Genomic DNA, 16469 nt, shown 5'->3' with positions numbered 1-16469 from the left:
AATCTAAGTGAATTCAAAACTAATTTAGATCTGGAGAGGAACACCCTGAATAATTTAAAGACCACAAACCAATAAACAAATGATTCAGCTTGTGTGTAGTCACATTTAAAAGATCCACCCTTATTGTGTACATTCTTCAGGAGTTGTGAGAGTACTGGTTCATCCTAGAGCGACGATTATGCACGTCACAATAGTAAGTTATTGAACGTACACGTCAATTAACTGGAAATGTCAAACCATCCCTCACATAAGTAACATCTCGTGAAAGTGACTGTGATCTTTGTTTGAAGCTCACTAGAGCAAATGTGGTGCAGCGTGTCGGTGGGATGACACATATGTTGTACATATGACAATTTTATTGTCTGTTTCCTAGAAAATCTTCAAAGTGGGTTTTAACCAACAAGTTGTCAATAAAAGCAAATTAGGATAAAGTGCAAGGAGGTTAGGGAAATAAACAAGGGTGTATATACAGTATTTATATTAGACGAAGAAACATGATGACACGACATGACACAAAATGAAAGAAACATTTCTGTAATATTTTCTAAAAGTGTTTTTCACTTTTTTTTTAGGTTTCACTGCTGCTGCTATAATGATGCCAGGTTGTAGTCTCCCCTTCTCCCAGAATAGTTTAATGGCACCAACTGGAAACTGAACACCAGCAGCTGTTCATCTTGCAGCGGATGGGAATGTGTATCAATTCACATTTTCTTCTTTTTGCACTTGTTCTGATGGAAACCAGGCGAGACGGTGGATAAATTTCCTTAAATGTGTCACAGTTGTGTCCACATTTCAAAATAAACTGAAAACATTCAGGAAGATTACCTAAAGTCAAAGGCATCGTATCAGTTTTGTCTGTTGGTTTATATATTTGGACGTTTTTCTTCTTGTTATTGACTCATTTTATCTACTTAAACCGAATCTTTTCATTAAATGTGCTTCATAAATATGATTTCCATACCTTCCTGTTTTCAACGATGGGATCCGATGAGTTGAGGAATCCTCTGCTCTAGTGCTTTTTAAAGAAGCTGCTGTGTCCTCTGGTGGCCAGAGGGTGGCATCACAACTATAAGGTGGGGACAGTGTTGATGGGGAAAACATTTTTTATTTACTGCAGGTACATGACAGACCAGCTTTGTTGAATCAAGCTGACCCAGTTTTGATTAAATGTTTTATCTCAATAGGTTAAAAAAATACTGTGGGTTTTGAATTTATGATAAAAATAATAATAATATAATAATAAACTTTATTGTTTAACCTAACTGTTGAGGTTGAAGAAAACAAAATAAACATAAAAACTGTATCATATACAAGCAGCAAAATAACAATTATAATAAATAAATAGAAAAAATGGTGCTGTAGAAAGTCAACATCAAATGAAACCCAACATCACATCACACTCACTTTGTCTCCTCATTTGATTCATCAGTTACGAGTCAGCAGATATGTTCATGTTTAAATAACAAATTGTTTGTTGTTCGTTATTGTCATAGAGACGCTTTGTTGTCGTAGGTCAACATTACACAGAAAAAGGTGTAATCGGTTTGTAATCGTTTGTGTGTTTTGTTCCAGTTTGGACCGGAAGTGTCCATTCGGTGTTGCATCACTTCCTGTCTGTCAACTCTGTCTTGGGTAACCAGGATTGCAAGCAGAGGTTGAAGCAACAGTTCCCAAAAAGGGACTGGTTCTGCAAAGGGAGACGTCAAAGTAAAAAGTCAATCCAAGAAAAGTGGCAAAGGACAGTTAGAGTGTACCTGCATCAATCCAATTCACTTCCAATACTATTCAATTTACTCCCACTCTCGTGACTTTTACAACCTGACCTCAGTGTCCAAATTAAATCTCCATGTAGGAAGACGAAACATCTCCTCTGACAGCGGATGACTATCGCTGAGGAGAGAATGAACAGAGATGACAAAACCAGCCGCTCTGGGATCAGCCGGCACATTTCTCAAATACTTTCCTGGTTGAGTAGAACCCCAAATCTATTTAAGTGTAAGAAGTCTACTCTTCTCCCAGCTCAGCCCCTCCATCAGTGTTGTGCAAGTTCACACCTCTCATGAACTAGTTCAAAGTTCAGTTCATACAAGTAAACATGAATAGTTCACGTTCATACTTCAACATTTAAATTCTTAATTAGTTCATAGTTCATTTCATGGCACATCCTGCGCAGAAGCCCATTTTTTCCCCCTATTTTTATATTTCATTAACTTAAATTTACATATTGTAAGATATCTTGAAATTATTAGGAGAAATCCTGCCAATTAAGAGTACAGTCTATTGCCAGCTTGAAGATAAGATAGAACGGGATTTGAACCCAGGTCCTTGTTGTTGAATAACAAACGCTCTACCGACTAGGCCACACCACCTGATGACTGCCATGAGGAAATAAGTACTAAAGGAGATGGACAAATTATCCTGTGTGCGTGTCCGTGTCATTTTATGTTGCTTTTGATAAACACTTTAGAAAAAGTATTTTCTACTTTACTACATATATTTGACAGTCTTACTTAAAAGTTACTTTTATATTTTTGGCTTTTAGATACTTGACGATTTAACCTACTTTAAAAACCTATTGTTAGAGAATAACCCAGTACTTTACAACCTTGTCTTCAGACGCCTTACAAGAATCACAGTCTGCTGTGATGTCCAGAGGGTGCCCCCTGCTGGCTGCTGGGTTCCTCTGCTGCTCCATAATGGTTTGTGCAGCTTGTGAATAACAAAATTTGTCCATAAAATTTGATGTACAACAAGCAATCAGTGCACGACAAAAATAAACTAATATACAAAAAAACCTATAGACTAAGTAGCAGGGGAAAATTAGCTTTTAATAAATGACTTGATAAGTCGACCAACAGAAAATTAACCATCAATATTTAGACATTCTCAAAACATTTCATTCTACTTTTAATTTCCTGTTGTGTTTTGTCTAATAATTATTAATGTTGGTGACATTTCCTTGATAAATGGGTGGAGGTTTTATTACCTCTGCTAAGGAGGTTATGTTTTCACCTCTGATTTGTCAGTCAACAGGTTTATGTAATAAACTACTGGACCAATAACCACCCGACCTGGTAGAAGGAAGCTGCATGGATCAGAGATGAACCTATAGGACTCTGTTGAGCTCCACTGAGTGCCAGTCTTGTGAATGAATCTGGAAATCAATAAACTGCTTATTTTCAGTTTATTGATGGTAATTTTAGGCAAATTAGCGCAATAAAAAAGAGATCTATCTAAGTTATTCCAATTCGTCCTGACAGTAAAATTAATATATAAAATAACTGATACATGGTGCTTCATGCAGCACAGGCACAGGGTATAAAGTATTTCCCTTATTGGGTCGGTCAAGTGACTCACACGGGCAGCGTTTATTCTTTCAAACAGGTGGTTTTTATTCGATAATACTGAATATTTTTTTAGTCCTTTGCCCGGACTTACACAAAGCATCGAACACATGCACAGTCCTCTATTCACACAGGGTACCCATTTCTCGTTTCTCTCCAAACAGGATTAATCGCTCTCACTCTCACTCTCGCGTTATTCCAGCGCAAGAGGACCTTCTCATCTCAACACTACAGCTACAGACATCGTAGACATAGACAGCGAAAAACACAAAAAAAAAAAATCATGACAGGTATAATAATAACACTGAAAAAATACAAAGTAATGGAAAATGGAAAGAGTTTACTTTTAAATTATGCCTCTAATACTCCATCATATATATATTTTTTTTGTTAATGTAGCTTGAGGTGTATAAAACAGCACTGTAAACTTCAATTGAGTAACTTGCTTTCTAGGACAGCGATAAAGCTTTTCATTAATAACTTGAAGGAGCAGGAAAGACGAGTCAAAGCGAACATTAAGCGCGAAAAGACATTATTACTCATGAGATGAAATATATTGGCAAATCATGAAACTGCTGTTTGCATTTACAACCAACAGATAGTACAAAGACACTGAAATAACATCCCACAAACTTTGTTTATCTTTCATACATAAATCTTCTAAAAAATTATCCCTTATATCCGAACCTCGCACACACCACCTTCTTAGTTTTCTTCCCTTTCACTGCTTTCACCGTTTTTTTTTTTATATGTCACGACGAAGATGACAAGGATACGCTTGCTTCTGTGAAGTGGGAACTCACCAAAATAAAAGCACTCAAAATAGGCAATATCTGCACCTGAGGGCGGATCTGTCGGTCTGGGCGAAAGATAACAACTGTCACATCAGAGTGCTCAGGCGCTCGTCTTTACTGGAACTCATCCTCAAAAAAGTGCAAATCTAGTTCTAATGCAGTAAATAATAATCATCAAGTAACAACAAAAGTATATGCATAGGTACTGTACAGCTACATAGTGGGGACAAAGGAGGGAGAGAGGTGAAGATCTGAAGAAGAAGAAGAAGAAGAAGAAGAAGAAGAGAAAAGAAGAGGGATGGTTTTGTTATTTTTCTCCTCATAAGCAGGTTTCAATTTAGAGCGCTCATCCTCACACAGCATAGACTGGTCCAGTGAGGCCCGTGACGGTCACAGGCTGCTGTTACAAATCACTTTTAGAACTACACCGGACGAAAAACCAGGAAACGTCAGCCTATGCAAGATGATTCGTGAAACAATTATAATCGTGAGGGGACATCCAATGGCTCCGGTGGCCAAACAGCTCCCAGCAGAGAGGATGAGAGAAGCAGTACACTAATAGTTTCCGCAGAGAGGCAGACAATCATTTAAAAAAAGGCAACTTGGAATTTGGCTTTGGAATAAAATGGAGGATGAGGTAATAAAAGTAGAAACATGATGGGTAACGCATGATCGTCCGTAGAGAAGGGGGATTTGATTTCGGGGAGCAGAGCTGCAGAAGAGCTTTGCCGGGCAGGAAGTGCTCTGTCTCAACAAGAATTTATAAATCCTCCTGAAGCCAGCCTCAGGAGGAAGTTACATCATCACTTGACCAGTCTATGTCTCTTGATGCTATTTTATCTGCTTTTACAGAGACGCTGTGTCTGAGAACAACCTCTGAGCTCTCCGCTGACGTCGAGCTGTGCTGAGGTGAAAAGTGGCTCCAGCTCCGACTGAAACGCTTCGAGACGACCAACACAAAGAGAGGCTGGAGATTGTTTTCAGACCAGCGGGTAATTTCAGTCACATTAGCTTTACTTTTCATATAAAAAAAAAAAATCACTTTGCCTGATGCGGTTATATTTCATGTCAATGGAATCGTTTACATTTATTTCCGTCAGGCTGTGCAGTGAGCGGTCAGGCGTGCCGAGTGCCCTAGGGGTCCTCAGCGTCCAGGAACTCCTTCTTGGGCAGTGCGACGCCGCGATACCAGGAGCAGGAGCCGTCCGCCCGCTTCACGCAGGCGTAGTGGTTGGCCTGCCGCCCGTGGACCTGCTTCTCGATCATCAGGTCCGTCCACAGACACTCCTCGGGAGCCGAGATCTCGCAGGGCAGAGAGGGGCAGCGCACGATCTGCAGAAACACACAAATCAATATCTCTATTCTGTGTGTGTGCAATCTGCTGAGGGGTATAATGTTCCCAGATCAGAGTCATAGATTTCACAGATAGGGCAGCCTTTCTTTTATCTGTTTAAAATGCCGCTAATGCAAATGTTTTTTTCTGCTGAGTCACATTCAAAGCCTTTAACAGGCTTTTATTTTGCCAAAACCACAGGAAATGCAGTGTGTTACAGCAAATAATGAAGCCTGCAGTCACCCACGTGATATGCATTTACACTCATTTCTGGAGTTTCTTCATCTACTCCCACTTATCCGTGGTTGGAGGCAGCTGTGGCTCAGGAGAAAGAGCGGGTTATTCACCAACCAGAAAGTCAGCGGTTCAATCCCCATCTCCATGGGCCAAAGTTTCCTTGGGTAAGTTACTGAACCCCAACTTGGCCCTGACAACAATGCTGGCAGAGACCGAGTGTGCTGAAGTGGTTTGTTGCTGTATTAAAATGCACTTGCTGTAAACAGGTGTCACCAAATCAAATTGGGACTGCATTTTTAGGACAAGAGCTTTTATATTTCATAACATAATAAAATTGGTGCCATGCTCATGTCTATAGAGTAAATAGTCTGAAGTAATTAAAGACTGGCTCTGTTCAAAGGAAACACAATCCTCCTTTCAGCAACTTTGAAGCTGATCAATAAATGCATGACATATTGTTTGTGTGAGCTCTATAAAAACAGAGCTGTGTTTTCATGAAAAATTATCGGAGGGGCCGGTGGCTTCCTGTGGTCTCTGCTTACAGCACGGGGTAAAAGAAACAGTCCCTCGCAGTGAATAAAAGATGGTTGTTTGTTGTTGGAGCTGTTGTTCTGGCTCATGTCTCGTCTTGTTTTGCCTGTTATGTCTGGTTTTCAGCTCCAGGCGGGAAATAACTGCAGCTTCTTTTATTGTTTTTTTTATGAGGACAAACTACAGTCTCACGCAAACACGCACACACACAAAGAAGGCACCCTGCTGCATCTTACCTTGCATTCACAGCCCATCTGGTAGCGCTGGCTGAGGCTCTTCTTCTGGGTGGCGCTCAAGGAGTCCCACAGCGTGATGTAATCACACAGGGTCACATGCATCTGCCCGCCGGCCTCGGCCTTGCCTGTGAAGAAAGAAAAACGGCAATGAAAGCGTCAGAGGGACCAACAATAGACTGTACATCGTAAAGACGGACGACAGGACGGCTCCCAGAAGCCATCATGTCACCTCGAATGACCCCTGGTGGCTAGGTCATAAACCCCGCCTCCAGCCTGTCGGTGGATGGGACAAGGGACAAATTAAAAAGTCATAGTTGGTCAAATATTTGTAATTTAAGCTGCTTTTTATTACTTTGATAAATGTTCATGTTCATCTCTCCAACCTGTTTGGTTATAATTAACTATTAGACAGTATAAATGTTGTGATTGACAGCTGAGACTGTTGATCGCTTCTGCGCAGACTCAGGCTCCAAATAATGTAAAGAGAGCATTATTATGGGATATATTGGCCAATTTGTGGATAGTGCGAGTATTGATGCTTCGTCCGTCTTTACAGACATAAGATTGCACACACGGCTCCTGGTGAGTGTAAACTTTCTCATCTGACAGAAGGTCACCAACCACGAGCCTCAGATTCGCATGTACCACTGATAAAATCGGGGACTTCTCAGCGCGGTGCCTGCAGGCGTCAACACACACCACTTGTCCTTGTGAAGGGCTGGTGCTTGTTTTTCACGCTTTACTGGCACCAGTCAAAACAGGACGATGTTTCACGTGGAGTTCTAAGGTCGACCCCTCCATCTGCATGCAGAGCAACTCTCAACATGCTCAAGTTGTCCCGGTGTGTCCTCAACGCAGACACGGCTCACTCACATTTCACTGGATCTCGTCCAAGTCTTTTTACCCTTAAAACTAAAGAAAGGATGAGTCACTGTGAAACAGACGCCCCCGTCGGCAGAAACTTTCTTTCCCAACGCTTGATTCCAACATCTGAGAGAAAGAAAAAAAAGAAAAGAGGAAGGAAACGCTGGCTTCAGCAGTTCCTCTCCGTACAACTCTGTGTAATTAGGGGTGAGTGTTTGCGGGTACATCTCTGTCTGAGATGAGGAAACCAGAGCGCGCATGACATCATGGTCCCCTGTGTCTCGTCCACTCACTCTACCATGTCTGTCTGAACACTGCGGACTGCCTGCGCTGCCTCAAATCACAATACCAGCCAGGTTTAGCGTGCAGCCACTAAAGGAATACTTTGACTTTTCAGGAAATATGCTCATTGACTGTCTGGTGGAGAGTTGGATAACTGTCCATAAACACAGAATTTGCCAACCAGCACCTCTGAAGTTGCTTCTCTGTCACTGTTAATAGTCTTTTATGTTTAGCTAAGTTAAAGATATCCTGTCTGTAGATTAATATTTAACAAACAGATATGCAGTATCATCAGAGCAATTGCTTTAAACCTGCACTGAAACACATTGTTTTGGAAATCCTGAATCTGCACCAAAATTGAATGACTTCTTCTCTGACCCGCACTGCATCCTCACATCAAGTATTGTTGAAATGTGTTTGGATGTTTTCGTGTAATCTTACTCACAAACCATCCAACAAACAAACAAACAAACAAACAGAAAGGGGTGAAAATGACCTTTTAACTTCCTTGGTGGATGTAACTAAAGCTCTGATATGCTAAAGGCAGCTGTAGAGTCAGGTTATAAATGAAAGAAGTGAAATATAAGTTAGTTTCTGGCTCTACAGGCAGCCTCTGTGTTAAAGATGACATCTGTGTAACACAAGGTCTTAGACAGGCATTAGGACTCCGTACATCCAGTCAGCATCCTGCTCTCTTCAGGGTGTGAAAGATTTTTATTTTCATTTCATGGTCATCCCACCTTGAGCGGGGGGAGAGGGGACTAAACAGTACGTATCTTTAACATCTCCCATGAGCCTGAGACGACAGACAAGGTCACTCCCAGTCTCCACGGTTTACGCAGCAGCGTATCATTACACATAATAACATCAACAGTAACTCCTCCGAGACACAGAAGGTCCCTGCTTGTCTTTAAACAGCCTCGTGTTTGTCTGTCTGGATGTTAACAGCTGCAGGTCAATATCTGTTTATCTGTCTCTTTGTGCAATCCTATTGTTTTCCTATTTATGTCTATTCTTTCACTAAAAACTGAAATCATGATTTACTTCAGCCGCAGGGCATTTAAGCGATACGCCAAGCTGACATAAAAGTAGAAACAGACCTGAGATCAGGTACTCCTTCTTGCCAGCGGCATCCAGGGTAGCGCCACACACAGCGGACACTGGAGCGGTGAACACAGCCTCGATGTCCTGGTTCGGGCCCTTGAACATCTGGAACAAAACCATGGAGGGAGGGGCAGGTCAAAGGTCAGGAGGAAGGGCTCAAAGTGAGACTGCAGAACCCTACAGTGATGATGACCGTGTTCTTACCTTGATCTGTTTGACCTCATACTGGATCCTCTTGATGGGGTTCCCGTAGACATCGTTCCCTGAGTCCACCTCCCTCTCCCCCACCACCTTCGCTCGAATCACTGTGAGAGAAACACAGAGGAACACGGTCAGCTCATCTGTAGGTTGTTTTCTCAATTAACCTGCGAAATGTCACAAGTCACATTTTCAATCGTCTTGTTTGTCGGGGTAAACAGTTAAAACCATAACATATTTAATTCACAATCATTTAAACGGAGAAAAGCAGGAAACTTTCATAATTAATGAATATTTGGACTTTCTACAGGAAAATCTTTGAAGAATCGGTTTCTGTAGTTCAACAAATCAATTCATCATCTGATTGTTGCAGCTCTTAAGACAATAAAATAGATAATAAGATTTCTAAATGAAGAAAAGCAGCAACTGCAATGCAGTGAGAACATGACGGTTTGCCATTTTTTCGAATTCTGAAAATAGTAGCAGATTCCTTTTCTGTCAATCAACCAATTAATGATTTAATTGGTTGAAAGAAAAATCTACTACTACAACTCTGATAACCAATTCCAAGTATTTGAAAGGGCAAAGGCGACAATTTTCTTATTCTTACACATTTGACACTGTGACATGTGTCAGTTTTCAGTCATAGACCAAACAAACGAATAACAACTTGTCCGATTTTACAACAATGGAAACATCATCTACTTATCGTTAGCGACGTGATCTTGACTTCATGACATGACCCACTGAAAGTTGATGATACTCATTCATCAGCCAACCTTCAGATTCTTATCCACAACCTCCAAGGCTGAGAAAAAGGCAGATCGGACAAAAGCCAAAACAACTTTCAGAGTTGCAAGAAGGCTCATGGGCACAATCCACAATAAGGCATGGCTCTGATGAGCTTCAGCATCTGGTCCAGTCAATGAAAACCAAACTAAAGGATCCCATTAGTCCTAGTCCTGTGAATCAAACACGACCAGGAAACAGGTCCAGAATTAAGATAGAAGAATACAACTTGGAAGCGGATACATAAAGAAAGACTTGGCCAGAGGCAAGTTTCTCACTGTGTTTGTGTGTGTGTATTTTATTGGCCTGAATGACTACATCAAGCTTCAGCTATGCTGATGGCATTTATTCAGAATGGAAAATATGAGCAATAGAGTGAGAGAAAAAAACCCCCCATAGAATAAGCAGGAACAGGGGACATGAAAACACAAAAACGCACACAAACTGCTGTTGCTCTTACACCCTTGGGTTCAGTTAATGGTTTGGAGCCGACACAAATATGAAGGTTCATGGCTCTCAGAGTTAATAGCGTCTAGTTTTTCGCCTCGTTCCAGCGTTACTTCCGTTTTCCTTTTACATTCTTCCCACTGCAGCTAATTATGAAAGTGAGGCAGATTTGGTATTTCGTAAGCAGCAATACAAATTTTATGGGAATCTTATAAACACTGTGAATAAAACTATACACCATTCTTTTTCTCATAACCCAATTCTGATTATTGGGCTGATGGGGTTAGAATGAATTCACATTTTTACAAATCCATCATCTTTATAAGATGTTAATTGGATTGTGTTGATAGATTGTTGTGCTGCCCCCAACTGGCCTAAAGAAAAAACTACTGCAGATATACGATTAAAGACACACATCAACACATGCAGGTCTTTATCACCTCGGAGTAACAAGCGGAACCGTTGTCATCACTGATCAATGGTCTTAGTAGATTATGTATTTGTGCTGGTTCCTCACATTAAAACCTCTGCATGCAGGTTCCACTCTGATGCTAATGCAAATATGCCGCGGCAACAGCCAGAGTGCACACATAAACACACACATGCAGCAGTATACCTGGCTGGCACTGTCCTGCATTCCTCCCAGTTTTTCCACTCTCATTTCCTGACCTCGTTCTGAGCCACAAGCTAATGAGGAGAGAATCAGCAGCAGGGCAACAACACTAAGGAGCAAATTACACCGTTGCTCACAATGCATTGCTATTCTGGGAGCTTTATCCGTCTACCTCTGTGATGCAGACATGTTTAACATCTCCGTTTCTCCCCTCCTGCAATAAAGCCGGAGCGGATGGTCCCGGGCGGTCTAAGGAGCTTGTTGCGGAGGCAGCAGACTGCACAGTGTGATGCTGAACTAGCAGGATGACCAGGGGCCTGCGGGCAGCCCGAGCTTCGCCGCAGATTGATCCCACAGTTGTCGGATCAGCAGTCAATCAGCCCAGAGGAGCCCCCCCCCCCAAACCAACTAGTGACCCACATTCAGCCGGGCTCCCCTACCCTCCTGACCAGGACGACGCTTAATGACTTATACATGCATCAGTCTTGCACTACGCAATGTTTTCCATACAAACCCCCAATGAACACACACACCACAGTCTAAGTGCCCCCCCCCCTTACACTCTCCATTCAGTCCACCGCAGGACTATCCATTTCTTTTTTCATACTCCAGCGACCACCAAATCATCCCCGACTCTCCTGGTGTGGTTGAATCCAGCGTCAGACGTACGCAGGGCCTGTGTTTAATGTGACATTGGAACAGAGACGAGTCGCCCTCGAACACAACTCGGCCTGCAGCTCATGACCTCTGGCAACATCTGGATGAAGACCATGTGCAGCATGGGAGAAAGCTCCCTTTTTTAATATATATCTGAAAATAATTTTGGATAATTCAATATTTTTGTATAAATTGAAATTCACTCATTTGGTTCTTTTTTTTATCATTTCTAATTGTAAATACTTATTGTATTTTATATTCACTTGTTTGTCAAGGACATTAAATCTGGAACTTTTTGCGAAAGACAAATAAAATGCTCTACAAAGCTCGGGTGATAATTATCAGTGAGGTCTACCTGGACAGTAATATTCAGACTTATGACCTCATTCTGATGTTTGTACGAGCTTCTAATAAAATATTTAATTAATATTTCTGTTTATATGGGACAAACTATAGACTAGTCTTATTATAATCTAGATTCAGGTTAAGGCAATCGGAAAATGCAGTATAATAAAATCTGAATATTGCTGTCCATGTAAACAAGGACAAATAAAGTCTATTGACTGAGAGATCGGTTTATGACAGCTCTTCATAAACCACATATGAGGGATCCTTGCACTGACAGAAAAAAACCTGATCCTGAAGTGCTTCATCATTAGTGTCTTACTGATACGACATAATGGCATAATCGTGTCAAAGTGTCCTAAAAGAGCCAGGTAATGGGTTAGGGTTAGGGGTTAGACTGGAGGCCACCATCTCTCACATGGACTGGAAGTGGTTGGCCAATTAGACTGGGCTTTATCGGTGGCTTAAAACCAAGTTTCTCAGACAGAGGCTGAAGAGAGGAGCTGCAGCAATGGGCAGGATAAGGAAAGAATGAAAAGTTAACATTAGAGCATGTAAACCCTTTTCCAAGTAAACCTTTTCCAAATAATGTCCCAAAGTAAAATGATGAAGCTGGATATGAGCATAATGTCTGATCTAACAAAACAAGACACCACAATGAGCCTTCCGAGCAGTGCAACTTCAGTGGAGGAGAGAAATGAGAGAAACAGAAGCAGAACAAGAGTCAACACTGCCATTCCAGCTGATGGAGAAAGCTATTAGGAAATAAGTTGCAATGTTTTGGCTAAACTGTTGAGTAAACAGTAGGTGGTAGTTGGCTATGCAGCGAAAGCAAAAACATACATGTAGCACCTTTAAATAAACGCTGGCTGAATAAGCTCATCCCGCTAATTTATTTCTAAAACCCTGAGGATCCACCAGGCTCTTCTCAAACACCCTCCAAAATAGATTCTGATTCATTTTCAATGGATAAGCTTGAGGTCTGTCGCTGTGTCTGAGAGACTCGGGGTCTTATGATGCGTGCATGACTAAAACATGCATATTCTTTCATAAATGGAGACGTCTCGAGTGAGTGTGCATGTGCTGTTGCATGTCCACTGCTGTTTTCCTCCAGAGAGCAGGGTGATGCTGGTCTTCCTAGACGCCCAGTCTAAGGATGGACTGACTGGGAAGTTCCCCTCTGTGGGCCACAGATTTATTTGAAAAGAGGATGTTTGTGTCTCTATCAGTGTGTGTGAATGTGTGGTAAATGCATGACACTTCTTGATTTTAATGGCCTGTGGGGTGACACAGAGGATAATTTAGTATGAAAAACAGAAGGTGACACACACACACCAGTAAACTCACACGGCTGGTTTCTTCATGCACAGTGTGTGTGTGTGTGTGTGTGTGTGTGTGTGTGTGTGTGTGTGTGTGTCTGAACGAGCAGGGAGTGGGATCCCACTTCACCAAAAAACAAACACTTGTCCGACCACATTAACTGTCGACAGTGTCACTTTGTTGGGCAACCACACAACAACAAGTCCTGGAGGTTTCTAACCAGGCAGTTTGAGGCTCTTAGATCTTCAAAACAAAGAAACAGTTTCATCCTCGGATCCGCCCCGAAAATCGTCACCCGACAATGGCCTCGGCCATCGTTGCCGTTTAGTGGTGTGCGCGGCCTTTAAAGCACGGCACCCTCCCTCCCTTTTGCGAGGGCTGACAAAGGCCTTATTGACTCAATTTCAAAACAACACAAACCTCACATACACCTCCGCTGGGAGACATTCTGTCTCTGGGAGCTGCCACCTCAGCGGGCGCTTGAGTCACACCTGAAAATAGAGCTGTCTTTTTGCGATACGAAATTGCAGATAAACATCAACACACAGTCACAAACATGCACGGACACACTTGGGCATGAAAGAAGGAAGAAAAGATGCAGCCAGAGTAGTGCGGTCTTGAACTTCCCTTATTCTCAAGGATACCAGGCATTTTTCTACTTCGACCGTGACTTTTATTGGGTTTTTTCCCCGAAACACGCCCTGAACTGACAGCCAGATGTCACTGTGCATGTGTGTGTATGTGTGTGTGTGTCTGTGTGTGTGTGTGTGTGTATGAGAGAGAGAAATAGAGAGACTCCTCCACATGCATGGCAGCAGGCCGCACGGTGTCTATGTGGGCTTTGAAAGTCTGTGTGAGTGCGAGTGTGTGAGTCCACCGGAGCAAAGTTGGGAAAATCCCAGCAGCATTCCTGTAATTCCTCTCTGCACCACCCCTCACAGGAAGAAACAAGGCAGGAATGGATATTAAAAAAGGAAAAAAAGGAGGAAAGGAAAGCTTGCTCTGTGACATATTCTGCGGTTGAGATTTTTCAAACCCCCCCTCCCCTGAAATTTCTCTTCACTCTCTCCATCCCTTGTCCTCCTCTCTGCTCTTTCCCTCCTCGTCTGTTTCCCCTCTCTTGTGCCACGTTGCCCTGCAAAAGCCAGGAGACGCTGCTTCTTCTGCTGCTGCTGCTGCTGCTGCTGCTGCTTCGTCCTGGAGCTGCCGGAGGGTGAAGCCTGGGTAAACATGCACAATCCAGCTCCAGCTCCACAGCCTGAGACATTATGTTCAGTGGTGGGAGCAGAATCCTTCCTGGATATTACACAAACACAGTGCACTCACACCCTGACATGCAGCAACACGGCGGCCTTACTCAGGATTTTAGAGGCGCCTACTGAGATGTGATAATAACGATTAAGTTCATTCAGGTTATTATCAAATCGATGAATCAGATTTGTATGACCCAGATTCACAAATCACAAATTTGTCTCATGGGGCTTATCAAGGTGCGACATCCTCTTTCTCTAACCCTCAACAAGAGTGAGGAAAAACTCCCAAGAAACCTTATCAACAGGGGAAGAAACACGTAGAGACCTCAAAGAGAGTCACATGTGAGGAATCCCCTCCCAGGGCGGACAGATGTGCAATAGATGCTGCGTGTAGCTGGGAACAGCAGCAAAATAAACAGTATTTACAACATTGATTAGAATAAACAGCGTGTCAATGTTTAATGTGTTTTTTCATGAGAAAATGTCTGACAGAGATGAAGGGAGCAGCAAGGAGTTGTCAGTAATGGAAGAATACTAAGTCATCAGTGAGTATCATGGCTGCAATTTTCAACTCCAAAATAAGCAGGTTTGCATTTGTGCATGCGTGTGGTCCCTGCAAATATCCCTTTCCCAAATAGCCACCTGGGTCTAACAGAGGTCCACTGTTGTAAACATGACAGGGATAAAAAAAAGTCATGCGTGTGCAAGTGTGCAGGCTGAGTGCGATGCAGTGGGCCATGGCCTTGTGGAGCAATACCCTCCACCTTCCAGCGGCTCCCTCCAGCCTCTGTGAGCCCGCTCAGCACGCACCAGAGGCGGCTGCAAACCACCGATGTGTCCCCCGTGATCCGAGCCGGAGTCTCATGCAGCAACACGGGCTGAGTAAACAACAACAACAACAGCAGGAGCAGACTCCCCGGTGCTGTACTCACCTACGTCGGCGTTGCAGAACGCCTGTTGCGGATGAACCGGAGCGCAGCTGCACGCCTCCGCCAGCTCCTCCGCCCGCCACAGCATCAGCAGGGCGAGCGTGCACAGGACGCCGTTAACGGGAAACGTTAACATGTTGCTGAGCACTGGTGGTTGTGATGGTTGTTTTCGGTTCAGCCTCTTTGTTGCTGCGCAGATACGTTGCGGTGCAGATCCAGCGGCTGACAGCTGCGTCCTCCTCCCCGGCTTCTTTTCCGATTTATTCACCGACCTGGCGACGTCAACAACACCGGCCTGTCTGCTCGCTCAGCCCCGCTGCAGAGGGGGGGGACACACGGTGGATGCGCGGGTCACAGTCTGCTGGGGTCTTCTCAGGAGTGTTTTCTTTTCTGGGGTCGAGCTGGGTTTTATAAAGACGTGTGCGACTCCTCCCCCCGGCAGTGACGGCTCTACCGGCAGGGGGCGCTGCCTCCTTCTTTAAGAGACGATAGGAGCCAGGAGAGAGGGCCAAGAGGTCCCGCATAATAATAATAATAATAATACAAATAATAAAAATAATGATGATGATGATGATGACGAAGATATATAGCTTTGTATTGTATTTAACTTTTTACAGTCATTAAAAGGCTTTTCTTCCTTGCTTTTAATTTAATTTGCAAATTATATTAATATTATTATTATTATTAACAACAGCATCCCAACTCTTAAATGATAAGCACTTTAGAAAATAGATAATGGTAATAAAGTAATCAAATATACTATCTACTACTACTACTACTACTACTTTTACTATTACATTACATTACATTTAATTTAGCTGCCGCTTTTATCCAAGGCAACTTACAATGAGTGCATTCAACCCCGAGGGTACAGACCCAGGACGACAAGAATCAAGAAAGTACTATTAATAATACTGTAACTACTGCTAGTAATAATAGTAATATTAATTTGGCTCAAACCCTCCAAGCCTCAAAGAATATGTAGCATCGATAATGGATTGATGAATGAATAATAACAACAACAATAATAGCAATGACAATTATACGCTTTGATTCAGAACAGAAACGAATGAGCGTCGTTATCGTCAACTTGACTTTAAAACATTTCATCGTCAGCCCTGCCACAAATAAAACCCTGCCCCTGGAAAGCACTGTTCCCCTCTGCTGTCTGACACACGCACACACACTCACAC

The 16469-nt window shown here is 42.7% G+C and overlaps 1 protein-coding gene across 2 annotated transcripts; it reads right to left on the bottom strand.

Annotated features, from left to right (window-relative positions):
- Positions 1-3367: 3367 nt before the first annotated feature.
- timp2a (TIMP metallopeptidase inhibitor 2a) lies at positions 3368-15675 on the bottom strand. 2 transcript variants are annotated; one of them, XM_062414052.1, is made up of 6 exons: positions 15280-15675; positions 8930-9030; positions 8722-8830; positions 6476-6600; positions 5224-5470; positions 3368-4389 (listed from the first exon to the last, which is right to left on the bottom strand). In XM_062414052.1, exons 1-5 carry the CDS (start codon positions 15410-15412, stop codon positions 5273-5275), a joined length of 666 nt encoding a protein of 221 aa, XP_062270036.1. In that variant the 5' UTR covers positions 15413-15675; the 3' UTR covers positions 3368-4389; positions 5224-5272. The 2 variants fall into 2 exon arrangements, with proteins under 2 accessions (XP_062270036.1, XP_062270035.1); XM_062414051.1 differs by having other exon boundaries at positions 3368-5470.
- Positions 15676-16469: the final 794 nt, after the last annotated feature.

The sequence above is a fragment of the Platichthys flesus genome, chromosome 20, assembly GCF_949316205.1.
Source record: "Platichthys flesus chromosome 20, fPlaFle2.1, whole genome shotgun sequence".
NCBI classification, from domain to species: Eukaryota; Metazoa; Chordata; class Actinopteri; order Pleuronectiformes; family Pleuronectidae; genus Platichthys; species Platichthys flesus.
The sequence above is the reverse complement of the archived record's forward strand: the minus strand, read 5'-3'. Positions and strand labels throughout refer to the sequence as shown.